Here is a 17729-nt window from a genome sequence, read left to right on the forward strand (position 1 = left end):
CCGGCCGCGGCGCCCCGTGCTGGAGGTGGCCCTGCTGGAGACGGTTGTTCCCCGCACCGGCCGCCGGGATGTGTCCCGGGAGCGGCGGCATCTTTCCTACCCCCATACGGGTTTGGAAACCCCAAGGACTGGCTGAGGTGTGGGAATCACTCCTGGCCGAGGTCCGGCCTCGCAAGGTAGTGAAGGCGAGTCCCCAGGCAGGTGCCTGTGGCGTCCCTGGACTTCCCGAGGGTGATTAACCTTAAAGGGTCGAAGGTTTGCCTGCGAAAAGACACACGAGGAGTTGAGCGATGCCTTGTCAAAGTATGCGTTTTGCATCACAGGAAGGGCAGCTTTCAGCCCTGTTGGGAACAGCAACTGCTGTGTGTGTCCCAGCAGAAGAAATGAGGGACAGAACGTTTCCTAGGGTTTACGGATGGAGACAACTTTCCTTGGGGTTTTCCTTTGCACCCGTGATTCAGACCGTTTTGAGGCACTGTGTTTTTGTCTCACCCAGTATTAGGTATTCTGCCATTATCGGAAAAGGGCCATTATTTGGACTTTCAGTAATGTGTTTCAGTAATTGGGTAAGACAGTTTGAATTTGATACCGGTGCCTGTAATAGCCTCATATAACAAGATCACATGCCAACCAGTTCAGGCCAAGTAGCAAGCCTTGGCCCCAAGCCCTGGGTAAGAGCACTGTGTCACCAGGCTGCAGGGATCCTTCCATACCTATCACCACTTTGTTCTGGGCTAGTTTTCACATAGAGAGAAGGAAAAAACAGACATTCAAACCAGAAAACAGGATTTTTTTTTTTTTAAATGTAGTCAACGTTGATTTTATTGTGGTGTGTAGGTAACAGATACATGCACGGACAGAACCATGTGAAAAAGAAATCTACCAGAAGATGAGTCCATCAACTCATTGCTAAGGTAACTATTTCTCTTCACAAAATTATAAAAAAATTTTTCTCTGAAGAACACTGGAAAGAGAAGGGCTGCTGAAAACTAAGCACTCGTTTTGAAGTAATTTTCTCAATCAATGTCAGCAGACATGTGCTCTAAAATAATTTGTATCTCAGGGGTGTCAAGGAACCCATAAAACTCTTCTTTAAAAAGAGGAGTTAGGTCACTTGTATCACTTCAAAGATCAGAACAGCTCTGCTTGGGGTAATCATAGTGGTCATCTTCAGGCTTGACGAGTCCAGCACTTGTCACTACATTACAGCTACACTTGCTGAGTGTTTCAGCCACAGAAACCAGAATAGCCCAGCAGTGCCCAGTAGTGCAGCAGTCACACCCAGGAACACAGACACAGAGACAAAGCTTGTGGATTGACGCTATGAAGTAGGAAATAGCAGAAATAGCAGTACAATATTTTTATTGTACTCATACTCTTTTTAATGCAGTTTTAGCACATCAGGGTTTGTTTTTTGTTTTTTTTTTATCCTCATCCCAAAGAATGTTTCCATTAGGACACAGAGGATGGTATGGTATTAATGCCAATTTGAGTTTCAGATGGGTTATATATCATGTGAAAGCTGTGGCTGTTTGGTACACACTTTCTGCCATTTGTCTGTATCATGTTCCTGAGTGTAGGAATTTATATTTATTAGGTAAGAGTATAAGCCCTACAGAATCTCATTATTGAATTTTTCCAGTAATCTTTGCACTCCAGATCTATTTACATCTTCGTTGTTCTTTTAATGTGTGTGTGTGTGTGTTCTTACAAAGCCAGCAGCTTCTCTTAGAAAGAAAAAACAGAGGCAACTGGGTTGCTCTCTTTTAATTCTTTTAATGTTTAGTTGAGCAAAAATACTGTTCAGAACTATAAAGTAATGATTTTGCACCAGTTTTATTGTTTGAATACTGACCAATATTTGACAATGGTGAAAGTAGTTCTGCTTTGAAAGCCAACAATGCACAAAAGGCCTTGCAAAAACAGATGTTCTTCACTCACTAGATGTTATTTCTTCATGTGAATGCTGATTTTCTTTTACATGCAGCCCCTGTGCTTTTGTTGCTTTTTAAAACTGTTTATTAATACCAGTGCCATGGTGTCAGCTGAAGAATGAGTCATCTGAGTAAAACCTTCTTGACTGTAAAACTGCATCCAAAAGTTGAATTGAAAAGTTCTGAGGTTAAGAAGTCCAGATAATTTTATTTCCTTAATTTCTGTTTCACTTCTGGTTTGGGGGCAGAAGCAGAAGTGGTGAAAAGATATGAAAGTGTCTTGTTTTGCATGAATGAGTTTCATTTTTCAGGCCCAGGAGATTCAGCTAAACTTTACAAATCATACTCTTGGAATAATCTCCCAGTGTAAATAACAGAAGTGTTGTCTCTTGAACAAAGAAAACATGTGAAACACAGAGGAAAACAGCAGAAGAAACAAAACAGCAACATATCCAGGTTTTACATATGATATATTTGATTATATTTTCAAATATATTACGCCAAATCTTTCTTCAAATAAAAATTACAAATTAAATACAACATCTAAAGATCATGGCAAATTAAGGTTTTGCTGTGAATATTTTCAGAAGTAGATTATTGAACAGGCTATCACAGTTAAAAAAAAAACAAACCTAACTAAAACAAAACCCCCCACTATCTTCCAGACTCAAGTGCAAACATTTTCATTTACCTCAAGTCATGCTGCATGTGTCCTAACAAAGTCATACAACAATTTCAATGTTACAGTGAAGAGAGGTTTCATTTACTGATAGCAGGTTGGATGGTAAAAAGGACACTTGAAAAGGTGTTTTCTTTTTCCTCTAGTTGTGTCTACAAGCCTCCATCCTCCACATGAAGTTGTCCACCGAGTTGCTGCAGCTTTTTGAGTCATATGAGACATCCAGTTTTAAATATATGTGGTAAAATTCTCTGTGCTGACCAGTTGCAGATATTCCAGGGTATCTGATCGCTGGCTACCTACCCGCGAAAGCTCCTGTGCCTTGGATCCTTCATTTTCCCTTTTCTGAAGACTATTGGTTATCATCTCCGCTAAGTCATCGTGTAACCGCTGCTGATTCTCCCTAAAATAACAGGATGGGGAAAAAAAATCAGTGATTCACATGTTTTTTGGTGATCTTCATGTCCCTAGAAATTTTTAAACATTTCTATTCCCATGTTTATCTTAATGACATTCACACACTACGGATAAAAACTGTGGGCAGGACCAAAATCCAGTTCTGAATTTAGGAACAGAAGTCAGGATTTTCATGTGAGTTTTCCAGACAGTATGGATCAGTGTCTTTGCACAAGAGGTCTGTAGCTGTGTCATTATTGACCTTAAAAAGTCTTGATCACTTGCACAAAAAGGAAGACACAGATTCAATCCTAAAATAGTTTGTTGCTCTCAACACCATTACTGGCACCAGAACTTTAACTATTCAACTTCAGGTGGCCTTCAGTAATAGAGTTGCCATTGCTTCAGTGTATTTGGTGAAATTTCAGTGAAATTTCTTCAGTGTATTTGGCTTTTGCTGGAGTACTCCACATATGACAATTTTTAAGGGGCAATCATATATGACAAAGCGAAAACAAAAACATCACTGCGATCCAGATCAACAGGTACTTTCAATAGCTGAATTCCAGAAGATTGCAAATTCAATAATTCTGGTAGTCTCAACATATCATATTAATTTCAAAAAAGGAGTTCTGAGTTTACAAAAGAGATGTATCATGAGGTAGTCTTGACAGCATTTCCTGCTCAGCCCAAACTCTTGTACTTTCCATTTAAAAAATAACAAAGCTCATGAGATTCTTTAGCAGATTAAAAATTTTATTATTTCTGTTTTGCAAATGCCCTGAGAAAACCCTCATATTCCACTTAATCTCCTCTTTTCTTTTAGGGAGTAAATGGACAGAGAATTTTATTTGTACAAAGGACACACTGTAAGACTCAAAACTTACAGTACAGTACTTACTTAATGCATTTCAGGACAAGGGATCCCCATGTATCTGGCAAACACCAATTTGCAATACCATTGCTTCAATTTGTAATGAAACACTGTCATTTTAAAGCAGATGGCAACAAATTCCCACTTAGTGAAGAGCAACTGTACACAGGTGTTTAGAGCACAAAGTGAGGAACTTCCACATTTAGTGATTTTGCAGGAAATAAAGAGGTACTCATATCAAAATATACTCAAAAAATGCAACAAGTTATCCTGATTTCAATTTTGCATAGTTGCTCAAAAACATCACTTCCACTGTTGCTATATTTTATTCAATTCTAATGCAAAATGATGGCTCGGTTCCAGAAAATTAATCTCATATTTTTTTTTAATTGTTAACTTCTCTAAATGTTAGAAAGTAAGCGCTTGCTTAATTTCTAAAGGCTTTATTCCTGTGCAGTACTACAGTAACTTTGTCCACCTCTTGTAGCAGAATAGTGCTTGAAATTCTGCAAGTTTCATTCCTCTTACAAATTCCTCCACAAGAGTTCACAGGCACAACAGAGCTGCACACTCAGTTGTGATTATCCTCTTCCTGTAGTGTGACACAGGTGCCACTAGGACTAAACTTGTGGGAATATTAATGTTTTTCATTTTCCTGTCCATCTCTTGTTCTTATCACATCAGCAACTTGTCCTGTAAGTCTTAAAACCTTTCCAAGGCAAAGAACCTGCTAAACAATTACATAGACAACCTTCAGTGCACACAACAGTCCCATGTAATGAATATTTACATGTTTATATGCACATACACTATCAAGCCTTAACAAATGAAGGCAAATTCAATGGTATAAAAAAATCCACAAGTGCCAAGGAGGAATAATAAAGGCTAAAGTGCAAAGAATGGGAATTTCTCCTCCCTTTTCACATAAAAAGACCATCTTACACAGAAGGAGGTGTTGGGAGATTGTATTTCTTGTCCTCAGTACCCGTCAACCAGTAGGTAATTTCTGTTCCTCTGCCCTAAATACATATGACAAAGAAGAGAAAGCACAGTTTTGGGATTAGAATGCAATTTCCTGTAGTTAATTTACTTAAATAATACTCTCTTGCACATTGCCATGTTTGCCTTTGCTTATTTTCAGTAACTGATGCTGACAGCAAAGTATTAGAAATTAGATGTGAGAAGAAGAATGGGGCAGATGCAGCTGCACACTCACTTACTTGTTCCATGACCTGAAACACAAGTCATGGGAGAGATGAGCTGTGCTGCCTGCCATCAACTCCCAAGGACAGACAAGTAGAATAGATTGAAATAAATGGATTGGTAGATATTGGAGCATTAACAAATTAATACTAGATTCAGCTTCCCTTTCAGCAGATGACTTCACTCTACAGTCTTCTGTTCCACATAGTATGTTTCATTTATTTTCCACAACTTTATGTTGTTCTAATGTATGAGTTAGGGAGCTCTTCATTGCCTACATTGTCTTTATAGAAGTGTCTTCAACCACTAGAGACTGTGATACCAATTTTGATGAGTAATCCTTGTTCCCCACCTGGGCTACTCTCAGCTATACAATGCTTTTTACAATTCCTCTTCTCTGTGTTCATGGTTGCACATGGTAAAGGTTACCTTCAAGTACGTTTCTCCTCTCTCTTCATACTGGAATTGGCAGTCTGTTCTTTTCAGGATGTTAATTGTGGAACCACTTACATGAATCCTTAAAGCTAAAAAAATAAAGAGACAATGAAATCTCAGCCTGGAAACATCTCACATACATTAAGCATATGTGAAAACTGGTGCTATAACAGAAGCTCCTTCAATTGTTATCATCATAAATTCTGAGAAGCAATTACACTGCTGTATGAAAACTCTGACTGCACTACAGAGCATATCCAGGCAGGAATAGCTGGTACAGCCCTTGATCTGAAATACAGATGACAATGGTATCTGTAGTAGTTAGATGTCAAAAGGGAAAAGAATAATTGTGAGTGACCTATATAGAGAATGCTCATGTGAAGACACTGGCCAGAAGGAGGAAAAACTGGCTCTCGCCACAGTTCCATAATGGTGAAGTTGATGATCTTATTGCTTCAACTTAAAATACAGAGTCAGTATATTTACATAACAAAGCTGTAATACAATTCTAGGTCAAACTAAAATCTATGGTTCGTAGAGTAAAATCAAATTCCAGACACATAAGTATCATATCTTCCAGAGGAACTCAGGCAGTGAACCAGCCTAAAACTCCCTGTTACCAGCACTGAAGCATGAACAGGGAACAACTCTTCATTGCCCAGTGAAGTGCCCACTGTCACTTTGGACAATTAAATAATTGGCAATCAAAACAAATATGGCTTCTTTAAAACTTCTGCAAGCTGATAATATATTGTTCTCAGCTGAAAACAGACACTTCAGTCACAAACTAACCAATAGCCTTTGGTCCTGTTACACTGACAGCTAAAATTAAATCCTTACGCAAGCCTGTGGATTCCATCCGCGAAGCTGTGTTTACTGTATCTCCAAACAAACAGTAACGAGGCATTTTTATTCCAACCACACCAGCTGCACATGGACCTGGAAATGGGATGCAGAGAGGTAAAAGGGTGAATCAAGAAACTTTATTTATTTGGCAGGTGTCTCATTGCTGCAAAGCAGTGCAGTGCCTGAGGGAACTCTGCATTCCTCACCAATGGCAATACTTTCTACCTCACTTCCCACAGTATCTTGTGGTCTCCCACCACAAACAAAGCCTCGTTCCGTTATTCTTGCATAATCCAATAATATAATAAAAAGGACACAGCTGCACAGTGTTAATTGTATTTAAGCAGAATTTCTGTGCAGACAAAAAAAGTACATTTATTAACTGTCAGGTTTGGAAGCAAGAGAAAAATAGAATAAGCTTCATTTTGCAAGGGTGAATAGTAGCGCCTCAAGAGGCTTCCCAGTGCCTCAGTTACTTTCTCTGATGTGTTCCTCCCCTGGCAGCTGGTGTTGATGTGGTTGAGGAATTTCCCAAAGTTGTTGCACTATCTGGAGTTCCCCTTTGACAAAAAGTATTTTTATAGATAAATTCAAACATTAAGTCCCACACACTCAAAAAAAGTTTTACCTCCAAAAGCACAAAATAGAGGTTTGCATTTTTTGCCTGGATAAGCACAGCTGGCCATGACTGATCTCTGCTTCAGTCAGAGAGAAATAATCTGTGAAGGCTTATTTGATACAACTGGTTTAACCACACCAGAAATGGTGGCTGTTGCTCATACTAGCTACTGACTTAGCCTGTCAATTAATGGGTATGGGCTATTTCGCAGCAGCAGGAGCAAAACAGTGACTTATTTACTCTGTTACTCTTCCTCTATGAACATTTTTTTCAACCTGATTCTTCATGAGGAGGACAATTGTGCGTGGTGTATTACCAGACCTTGTATGGGTGTTAATTCTCTGCGAAACCAGGCAACAACATTGTCACTGTTGATCTAGCATTACTGTGTACCAGAGTGAATTCCAATGCGAATCCAAACAGGCAGCCCTGGCAGATGTCTCAGTTCAAAAGATCCCATGAAGCTGAGGATGTCCAGAGCCATCATGGAGATGTCCACTGCATGCCGGTTGCCATTCCTCTTTGGTAAACCACTTACCACCATGTAAGCATCACCAATGGTCTCCACCTGTGCAAATAAAATCAGAACTCACTATTTCCAGACATAGAAAAGTACATCTTTAGTTAAAAGCAGAAAGATTTTATCAGATCTTCTTGTTCATGACTAAACATTTCTTCCCCTGAGAACAGGATTTTTTTAGTTTAAGGTAGCTGACATCATTTGGATATATGAGTGTTTATAACTGTACCCAGCATTCCAATTAATGAATGTCTGACCACCTGCTGTAGGAAATTTGGTATAAGTAGGCACAGTGAAAGCATATTTAAATGAAGTAATCCTGACCTATTTTTCTCTCTTTTGCTTTGCTTAGAAGGCAGATTCCCAAAACCACCACATCATGCAATTTGATTTGTGTGTCCACTGGTTGTAAATGAGCAGAAGTACAGAGCTAATCACCTTGTAAACATCATGATGGTCAAGAATGTGGTCAAAATTCTTGTAGATATCGTTGAGCATATCTACCACCTCCATAGGGGTGCTGTATTTGCAGAGCGTGGTGAAGCCAACAATGTCACTGAAGTAGATAGTGACTTCTTCAAACAGCTCTGGCTCTACCAGGCCAGTCTCCTTCAAAGACTTTACTACTGGCCTGTGGAAATAGAGAAGGCAGGAATACAGATGACTAGGGTTTACTATTAAAGGTATTTTTTCATGCAACCCAGTCGCAGTATTGCTTTCTGTGTAGGAAACTGAAAACTGCCATTGTAATCACATTTTAGATGCCATAATGCCTTTAAGCCAGGGACCTCAAAGCACTTACTAATGGTAATTAATGCACTACAGCCTTTCAAACTCCAAGTGTGTGAATAGCCACGAGGAAACTGTGACAGAGGCAACTGAGCTTCTTGGTTAAGGTCAGAAACAGGGATATTGAGTCACATTTAAAACTGAAATTCTGAACTTCTTTACATGTAGACCTACATTCTACCCATACAATAAGTAAGAACAGAAATATTTTTCTGTTTTACCAGCACAGAGGTAATTTCATTATAATAATTACATCAACTCATCCTGATTTCAGATGAGGTATCTTAGTCTGGTAATTTATGGAAGAAAAATTCAATACCATGATAGTCAATGTCTATTCAAGAGGGACCTTCTTTTTCTTGCAATTCTAAATCCAGGGAAATATCTGTTCCTAGTGGTGATATTAAAAGAGAAGAAATGAAAGAGACCCAGAAAATTACTGGTTTTGCACAATGCTGTGTTCTATCTACAATGAAATGGTAACAGAGTGGTAGGAACAACAAAGAGTGGAAGGAGACATGAATTCCTTGTTGCACTGTCTATACAGCCAGATCATTCCTGATTTCCCCTAAAACTGGACCGAACACACACTTTTTTTCCTTTTTTCCCCCCTTTTTTTTTTGGTGATGAGTCATAAAATCAATAACCTGACTACTGAAATACCCTTGAAACTAGTAATGACATACCAGGATAGTTTTACTATTCCAAATATGTGCAATACCAAAATTACTGGTATTGCCAATATTAGAATGTCAATAATACTTATCCTATAGCATACTCTTAAGAATCCATCTAACCCAGTATGGCCCAGCCAACCTCAGGCCCTCTCTTGCATTGCTAAATCCCAGCCTGAAGTTAGACTCCATTCTTCAGATGAAGGCACTCCTTCTAACCAGCAAGGTGCTAGAGCAGAATAGAGCTCTGTGATGTGGGATCACTGTAGATCTGTGATCCCTGGAAGGCAGTGAAAGAGAGGCTTGTGCTGGAAAGGGGGATCCTGTGCATGAAGAAATGTTGAGCAAGATAATGGGTCCCAATACAATCTTGGCATGAAACTCTACCATAAGGTGGAGAGCTCAGGGACAGCTGTTTCTTCTTCCTTTCCTCATAGGACTAGATTAGATGGGAAGAAAATAGAACATAAACATTAATCCTATCCCCTACTCTGCAATAATCGGGTGTATGTAAATAAAATGCCAGCGAAAATCCTCTTGGCCAGTTACCTTGGAAGTAACATGAAATTAAGCCTGTCTGCTCTGTCTCTCTCTGCTTTGTACAGCTCTGTCCTTTCCTCCACCAGGTGTTCCAAGTTCCGGGAGTACAGCTGTAGACGCCGGATCAGGGTATCCATGTAGGTTTCATTGGTTTGGCCATGGAAGTTACTGTAAATAACAGAATTACACAGGAGTCAAGAAGAAAGACTGATAGATGGACGTTGTTGAGAGAAGCTAAAAGGAGGCCAAAAAGCAGCAGCAGAAAACTTCTCTAGTGTTTGACTTCCCTGTAGTTAAAATGCAAATTGCCTCAAGTGCATCATTCTTTTGCTTGCTTGGAAGCTGTACGTAGATGAATTGAAAGTCTCTAATCCACGCTTGTCAGTTGTAGCTGGTAATTCTTAATGCACCCTTCAATCACCTAACCCTGCTAATATTGTCAATTCCAGATTACCTTGGGTAACCCAGGAACATTCATTTATTAAAAGTAACTGAGAAGCTCAGATTCTGAGAGAAAGCTAAAAATGGTAGGTAGAAAATTGCACATAATGCTTAGATGGGGACTTCAGCAGAAGAATTAAGACAATCTGGGGCTGTCTGTTTAGAAGACGGAAGAATACAGTGGAACAATGAACAGCCCCAGGGCTAATTTTACTCACAAAATCCTGCTGACTTAAGCCTACTAACCCCTGGAAGCAGAAGTGTGGTAACACGAGCCACTCAAACCCCTGTTTGTCTGGGCAGCCTGCACTCACCAAAGCAGGCTGAAAGTAATTGGGACCAGGCTGACTGGAAGGGTCAGGTTAGTATTGTATCCAACAGGACTTCAAAATCACTCTTACTTTAAACAAATTTTGTATCAGGGATTCATCATCTTAGACCCACCCATATTGCATGTGACAAGTGGCAACCTCTTTGCTTTTGCAGCATGGAGGCTTAGGAGCTGAACCAGGGGACCTTTATATTCAGCTGCAGAAAGGTTATTCAGCTGATACATTGTTATGCATAGTACAGCTGTCCTGCCCACGTAAAGTGTAAAATGGTGCTATTGGGGTTTGTTGATCGGGAGAGCCTTAAAAACTGGGGAGCAATGTCCCAGGAGAAGTGATTAAAAGCTCACGGTATGGTCATTGGAATAATTAATTCAGACCAAATTCTTCCGGAACAATGCAGCATTGTCCAGGTGAAAGGCCTGTGTAACTCCACAGGGTTTATCCAGCTATGACCCTTATTATTTTCCCACAACGTTTTACAACCAAAGCCCTGTAATTAATACGTCTTGTGAGTTACAACTCAGCATTTCTAGTCAGCTTAATTTGGGACCATCCAAACTTTCACATCATCATTCAAATATCTATGTGCATTCATTTACCAAAACTGAGATGAGTCACTATCCAACTCTTGACTAGAGACAGGGAGGGAATAACTTGATTGGTTTAAATCCCTAATTATCCAGCTTCCTACTTTCATAATGTACCAATCTGAAGTATGGTGATCATCTCAACCTCACTCAGCTAGGAAATTATACACAGGTGTATGTATACATAACATATGCACATGCTCACCTACTTTTCTGCCAAAGAGTAAAAGGAGGACCTAAGTGAAGACACTAGCATTTTCCACTGACTGAATCATAATCACATCAATTTAAACACTTAAAAATATGAGCTTTCTAATAGAGGAGGAGTGTGGAGCTTCTTAAAAAAAGCCCCTGCTACCCACCTGAATATTTTAGCCAGAGTACTCTCAATTTTCTTAAAGTCAGGCCTTTTCTCTGGATCTTCCTCCCAGCAGCTTTTCACTAGTGTATATACCTTCAAACAAAAATTCAAGGAAAAGTCTACCTGAGTAATGGATATAGACAGAGAGTGGTGCTAAACAGCACTAGTTCATTGGGAAATTTCTGGTTACTCTTGACTAGCAACATATTCAATTGTGTGACTAACTGTCTTGAACCTATGCTTAGAACACTCATTGCAGGCATCTCAACTCTGTGATGACTAGTGTCATGATCTTAACTTGAATTTGCAATACAGAAATGAAAGGCAAGTAAATGGATCCAGTCTTGCAGACTGATGTCAGACACAGTTACTGACATGGTGGTAAATGCTGTGGTAATTATATTTCCAATATCCCATGTTTGGGATTTTTCTGAAACTGGTGATTCAGCCAAAAAGAATGGGGCTGATTGCTGAATATGTGAATATCTACAATACAGATATTTTCACCCATGCAAGAAGCCATAGGGGCTTATACCAGTGAAGAGAGGTATACTTAAGGAGCAATTAATCCCATCTCAAGGATATCTAAAATAGGTCAGAAGAGTGGCACCATAACTGTCTGTTTCTTCATAGTGAAATAATTTCTGTGACTCGTATTTCAAATTTCTACTAGAAACTATAGAATGCAATTTCTTCCCACAAATTAGGGCATTTGGCATAAAATGCATAGCTTCCACCTTCCCATGATCATAGGCTTTAGTTTGGCCAGGACTTCCACTCTTCACCCAGAAAATGGCTTCGTTAATTATTAGCTTACTTCCATTTGTCTTTCTCCCACTGTTTCCAAGGTCAGGTCTGGTCGGAAAGGCTTTACTCCTTTGCCACTCTCCACTCTGTAAAGTTTCTCTAGTACATGAAAAAGATCAAAGTTTTAGACAAAAAAGCATAAGAAGGACATTTATTGTCTATAGCAGTCTATGATGCTACAAGGTACTGTACAAACAGAAGTCTTGACAACAGTTCCCTCATTTTGATGTGAATTTCAACTTTGGAGCTTTTCTAAATATATGGCACAAGACCAAAACAGGTTGGCTTGAAGGTCCCTAAAAGCAAAATGAATAGAAATGTACATTTCTATTCATTTCTGTCTGTAAGTAAATACAGACAGTATATATACTTACAGACAGACAGTAGACACAGTTATGGCATCTTCCCAAATGAATGTTGGGCATTATTAGTGTGCCTCTCAGCATGAAGTATAATTATAGTAAAAAACAATGTGAAAAGCCCATTGCAACTTGATCAAAAGTGTGGAGACATACGCCGCTCATTAAAGCAGTTCAAATCATCCTGCAGATGCTTAACTTCCTTAAAACTAAGCTATTAATATAAATGGGTTAAAAGCATTGCATTTGTTAACTCATTTGTACTCCTAGTCATTAAACCCATTCTAGGAAAGTTATTTGGACTCTGAATACATAAAAATAAGGCTGCATTTGCACAACTCAATTTAAGCACAGTATGAGAGAGCTAAAGCAAAATATTTTCCTTTGTCTTTCTCCTGCAGACTTCAAGAATTCGAGGGAAGGGTGGTGTTTAAAAAAGAGATGTAATTTTTTATCTCTAAAGTAAAGGGAAATTGAAAGGGATCTGTGAATCAGAACAGATTATTTATATTAATAATGTCTGATTATATTTGGGATACCATTTTACTGAAGGAAGAATATAATGACATGAGGAAGATTTGTAATTACACTGGTCAAGGGCAGCTACAGATGCCTAAACATCCCCAATGTGCATGATCACTCCAAAATGTTATAACAGCTTCCAGCTTTTTGGTTCAGAAATTACAGACTAAAGAAGGAGCAGGAAACTTGAGTCTCCCAAATGCTATAGAGTGGAGAAACTGCTGAGAAATCTTCTGTGGGCTAAGAAACAAGAAAATCTGTGTAGGACTCATGAATGCAGGAAAAATGTGCTGGATTTCTATGCTTGGACACACACCTGAGAGAGGAAGTAACAGCACCTATGAGCAATATTGCAATTAGTCAGTGACAGAAAGTAGTGGAACAAGGAGGCAGCTTGAATTGAGCGTTGGTACGTGGCAAGATTTCACAGTCTTGAGCAGTGAATGAGGTGTTTCTGCAGAAGAGTGGAGTAACCAGATGGGGAACAGCTTCTTGCAGAGATGTCAGTGAAGAGGACTATGACCTACTTACTTCTACACATTAGAAATCCAGTTCTGTATACCTGTCATGGGACTTCTCTCTCATTAGCAGCAATATTATTGTACATTAAGTTGATTGATACATATTTTCATGTTGAGAAAATTGGCTGAGTAACTGAAAGAAGAATTTAATTTTTCTAAGTTGGTGTATGGAGCTCAGGTATGGGGTTTTTTAAATAAGTCTTTTAAAGTCTGAACACAGCCTTGCTGCTGTCATTTAAGCCTGGAGAAGAAGTTGTATCAGTTATCCTGAAAAATCAATATCATGTCTTCTAGCAGAGACTAACTTCTGATAGCCTAGCCATTGAAAGAGTTTCTCTTGTGACTTAAAAACCAAATTAATCTAACATGCAACAGGGACGTTTCTTTGTCCACTACCACTGATTCTAATTTGGTACTTTGCCCCCTCTTTATATCTTGGACATTTGTAAATTAATGGTCACCCCAAGTTTAAGCTACTGTCTTCCAAAGTTAGATGATGCCACAAGCAAAATACAGAAGTGTTTGAATAAGTGTGGTTCACTGTCTTGCTCATCTTGGCTAATGAATTAACCAGGCATTTAAATGAGGAGGCACTTCAGCAATATGTAATAAAACTAATTCCTTTCTGTTATATGAAATTTGATGAACTGATGAACACATTTTACTCAACTTTCATTAACAAAAGTCAAGAATAATACCAGAAGCCATTAGACCAGCAATATGTATCTTAGACATAAAATAATGCTTTTATGGAAAAAAAGGTTTTGTGGAGAAAACAATCTCCTCAGTGAATGGAAAATGTAAAATTTCATCTGAAATTTACAAAGCAGATTATTTTTTTAAGTTACAGTGGACCTAGATTTAGCAAAGAGATTTCACACCTAGTAAATTTATTGTAGTCTCACCTCACGTGCTAATACATAACCATCTCCAGCAACATCACTTAGGTGCTGTTAGGTACCTCGCTTAGGTGCTACAAAATCTTTAAATTCCATGGATTACCCTCTTGCTGTTAATCTTTCAAGACAAGATTACTCTCTTGAAAGGGACAGTCCTTCCAAAAGGACAGAATACAGCATTAAGATACAAGTCAAAGATAAAACAAGGAACCAGGTTTTGGCTAGGACAGCCAGGGTCAAAGAGCAGTGAGGATGCCACCACATCTCAGAAAAGCAAAGAAACACTATGTCTGAGGCTAACTTAATACCATTAACACAGCACAGAAAGACTGCAAATGCTCAACAAGCCATTAAAAGAATGTCGTTTGCTATGGATTTGCTTTACAAGTCAAAATGAGCAAGGTAGGGCATTGCACTTTCCTTTCTCCATGTTGGCAATATTTGTAAAATTCTTGCATTCATAAGAATTGTGCCTGCCTCTTCCCAAGAAATAGGAATAGAAAGGCTTTATTTTCTCTACCTTTAATTAAGCATGGGATCCTGAAGAGTTTGGTTTAAGGAGAACACCCATTTCTAATCTCCATTAGATCTACATTTATATTATAGAGTTGGTGATGTCAAAAACTGTGTTTCCCCAAATATGAACACAGATTTGTTATAATGTAGGATGATGAACATGCCCCAGAAATTATTCTCAAATGTGACACAGTAAAAGGGCTATTAGTCTGTCGAGCTGCTGCTCTAGATGTTTTAACAAATGTGAGGCGGATCTAATAGAATGACTCAGAGGTAAAGGCTATGTCTAAATTTGTTGTTAGTAACTGTTGTTAGTCACTAGGAAAATCCCAAACCCACACATTTCTCTGGCAGTTTTAGGATATAATAATGCCTGGATTCTGGGAATTGGGATTGACTGGGCTGGATAGGGGTGGATATTGTCCCGGTTTTAGCTAGGGTAGTTAATTTCTTCTCAGAAACTGTTAGGGTGTTGTGGTTTTATTTTGGAATAAGAATGGTAACACACTAATGTTTTGGTATTTTGCTAAGCTGTATTTATCCTAAATCAAGGACTTTTTTTTTTTTTTTTTAATTTGTTTCAGGTCCCCTGCCAGTGAGGAGGTACACTAAAGAAACTAGGAGACAGCATAGCTGGGACAGGTGACCCAGACTAACCAAACAGATATTCCACACCAAAGAACATCATGCCTGGCATATAAACTGGGGGAAGTTACCTGGAAAGGAGGATTATATGTGTTCGGGAAGGGGAGTCTGGTATCAGTCAGCAGGTACTGAGTAATTTCATTGTTCATCATTTGCTTTTCCCTTTTTATTATCATTGGTATTATAATTTATCATTAATATTGTATTTTACTTTATTTTCAATAATTTAACTGTTCTTATCTCAACATATATTTTACTTTGATTCTCCTCCTCACTCCACCAAGGAGAAGGACAGTAGAGAGGGAGGGTTGAGCAAGCAGCTGCATGGTGCTTAATTCCCAGCTGGGCTTAAAACCACAACAGCTACTCGAAAACCATGTCACAAAATGCACAATACAGGGTTTAATAGATGCCCTACAGGAGGAGATGATTTTTCTGACAGAAGTTAAATTGCTAAAGTTAATTATAACCAGCTTGAATGAAGTCTGAATTGCCAGTTTTTAAATGCCAACTGTTCTTGTGTCATGCAGCTGAGTTTTTGTTTTTCTGTGTTGACAATGCTGATTTATGCTGCCTAAAATAAATGGCATATTACATGTTGTTTCCAAGTCAAAATAGAAAAACCTTTGAGGCCTTTAAATGTTACAGTAACTCCGGACAGCATTGTATAATGTTAACTTCTGTAATGCTATGCTCCAGGTGAGAAGGGAAGAGAAAGGGCAAGAAAACTCAATGCAAACTTTATTTACAGAAGTAGGGACACTTGCCCCCACAGTGAGATCCTTCAAACAGGTTCTTCATTCAGCACACAGAGAAAGGAGCAGCTGTTCAAACAGTTATCAGAGACAGTACCTTTCACAAAACATGGAGAATAGGCCAGTTACAGCTACAACCATCCCAGAAGGGATGCAATAGAGGAGAAATCTGTGGAATTACCTCTGTTGTCCCAGCAGTGTCTGGTGTAGAACGTCTCTCTGCGTAGGATGATTTCTTGGGCAATGATCCCATAGCCGTATACATCACCCTTCTGAGATACATCAGCATGCCGGAGATGCTCAGGAGCTGTCCACAGGTCTGAAGATACAGACGCAATGTGGGATGATGTAAAGGGGAAAGGAGAGAAGTAATTGCAAAAAGGGTGGTCCTTCCCACACCATCCACTGGCTATAATGCTATTTCCTTTTACTCTTTTCATATCTAATCCAGAGCCCACTGGTATTGTGTATTTCCTACTTTAGCATTTTTCTTGAGAAGCGGACATCAATACAGGTTAGATAAACCTCTGATGTAGTTTTTAATTTTCTGGGATTTGCTGACCCTGCTACTTTCCACTGTAGATGCAGCCTCTAACAGCTTCAGAAAAGTTGTGTTTATTGGCAATGAACTTGCTTTTCTTAGCTACATTTCAAAGGCTTAGAAATAGCCTATGTATCTGGGTAAGACCAAGGAATGCCAGTGCTATACTAAAAAAGCCCTAAGCCATAGATTATTGAGCTAGGAGATGCAAGGAGTTTTTATACACAATGTCTGATAAGAAGACTGCAATATTTCCCAATGACTTTGATATCATGAAGCTAATGAAATAATTTTCAAGTGCTTTTGAGCCTGACATAATATTACCTGCTCATAACTACTTGCTTTCTACAGAAATTATTAATCTCTATTTCTAGTACAACGAGCACCATTGTACCTCAAAACCAGAATTCTGCCATGGTACAACAGCTGTGATATGCTGGTGACATACCATAACAGAGACCTGAACACAGTGACTCTGAAGACAGTGTTATGATATTAGGCTGTAACATCCAGCCACAATGAATCTGTGGATCTCTTGTGAAACACTGAGTTTTCATCAAGGACATAGACTGAGTAGACAGAAATTTTGAGTCTGCTTACAAGCAATAAAACAAAATAAATACATTACAATGTAATAATATAAAATTAAATTTAAAATTTGTAAAATGAAGAATGAATAGAACATTTATGTTCAGTGAATTTTTCCTAGTCTTTTTTTATGTTCTTATTGCTACTCTTGAGTATGTTTGTGTCTTAATGTAAAAATTTTCTCCAAACTGGTTGCAACCAGTTTCTTTTCAGGTCATATGCTGCAGTGACAGCACAGTGCTGTGCTTATTATATCCCAAGCTCTACCCTATAGATTCATATGGGCTCATCTTTTCACTCCAGATCAAGTAAGAAGGAAAAGATGAGTAGAAAGGAGTGTTCTATT

The 17729-nt window shown here is 38.8% G+C and overlaps 1 protein-coding gene and 1 long non-coding RNA gene across 4 annotated transcripts in view; one reads left to right on the forward strand and one right to left on the reverse strand.

Moving 5' to 3' along the window:
- Positions 1–89: 89 nt before the first annotated feature.
- Positions 90–17489, forward strand: LOC128807693 (uncharacterized). 3 transcript variants are annotated; one of them, XR_008437247.1, is made up of 4 exons: positions 90–176; positions 838–914; positions 15439–15624; positions 17170–17489. It is a non-coding gene; the product is annotated as an uncharacterized LOC128807693 (long non-coding RNA). The 3 variants fall into 3 exon arrangements; XR_008437245.1 differs by lacking the exons at positions 15439–15624; positions 17170–17489 and adding exons at positions 1210–1328; positions 6344–6476; XR_008437246.1 differs by lacking the exons at positions 15439–15624; positions 17170–17489 and adding exons at positions 1210–1328; positions 2760–2820.
- GUCY2C (guanylate cyclase 2C) overlaps positions 2388–17729 on the reverse strand; it is a 44156-nt gene continuing 28814 nt past the window's right edge. Inside the window, exons 18-27 of the mRNA XM_053978232.1 lie at positions 16436–16573; positions 12048–12136; positions 11232–11323; positions 9519–9677; positions 7945–8137; positions 7380–7554; positions 6362–6460; positions 5516–5610; positions 4826–4902; positions 2388–3016 (exon numbers count right to left, since the gene is read on the reverse strand). Of these exons, the coding sequence (XP_053834207.1) occupies positions 2842–3016; positions 4826–4902; positions 5516–5610; positions 6362–6460; positions 7380–7554; positions 7945–8137; positions 9519–9677; positions 11232–11323; positions 12048–12136; positions 16436–16573 (1292 nt within the window). The 3' untranslated portion in view covers positions 2388–2841. The remainder of the gene's footprint in view (positions 3017–4825; positions 4903–5515; positions 5611–6361; positions 6461–7379; positions 7555–7944; positions 8138–9518; positions 9678–11231; positions 11324–12047; positions 12137–16435; positions 16574–17729) is intronic.

Source organism: Vidua macroura, chromosome 5, assembly GCF_024509145.1.
Source record: "Vidua macroura isolate BioBank_ID:100142 chromosome 5, ASM2450914v1, whole genome shotgun sequence".
In the NCBI taxonomy this organism is placed as follows: Eukaryota; Metazoa; Chordata; class Aves; order Passeriformes; family Viduidae; genus Vidua; species Vidua macroura.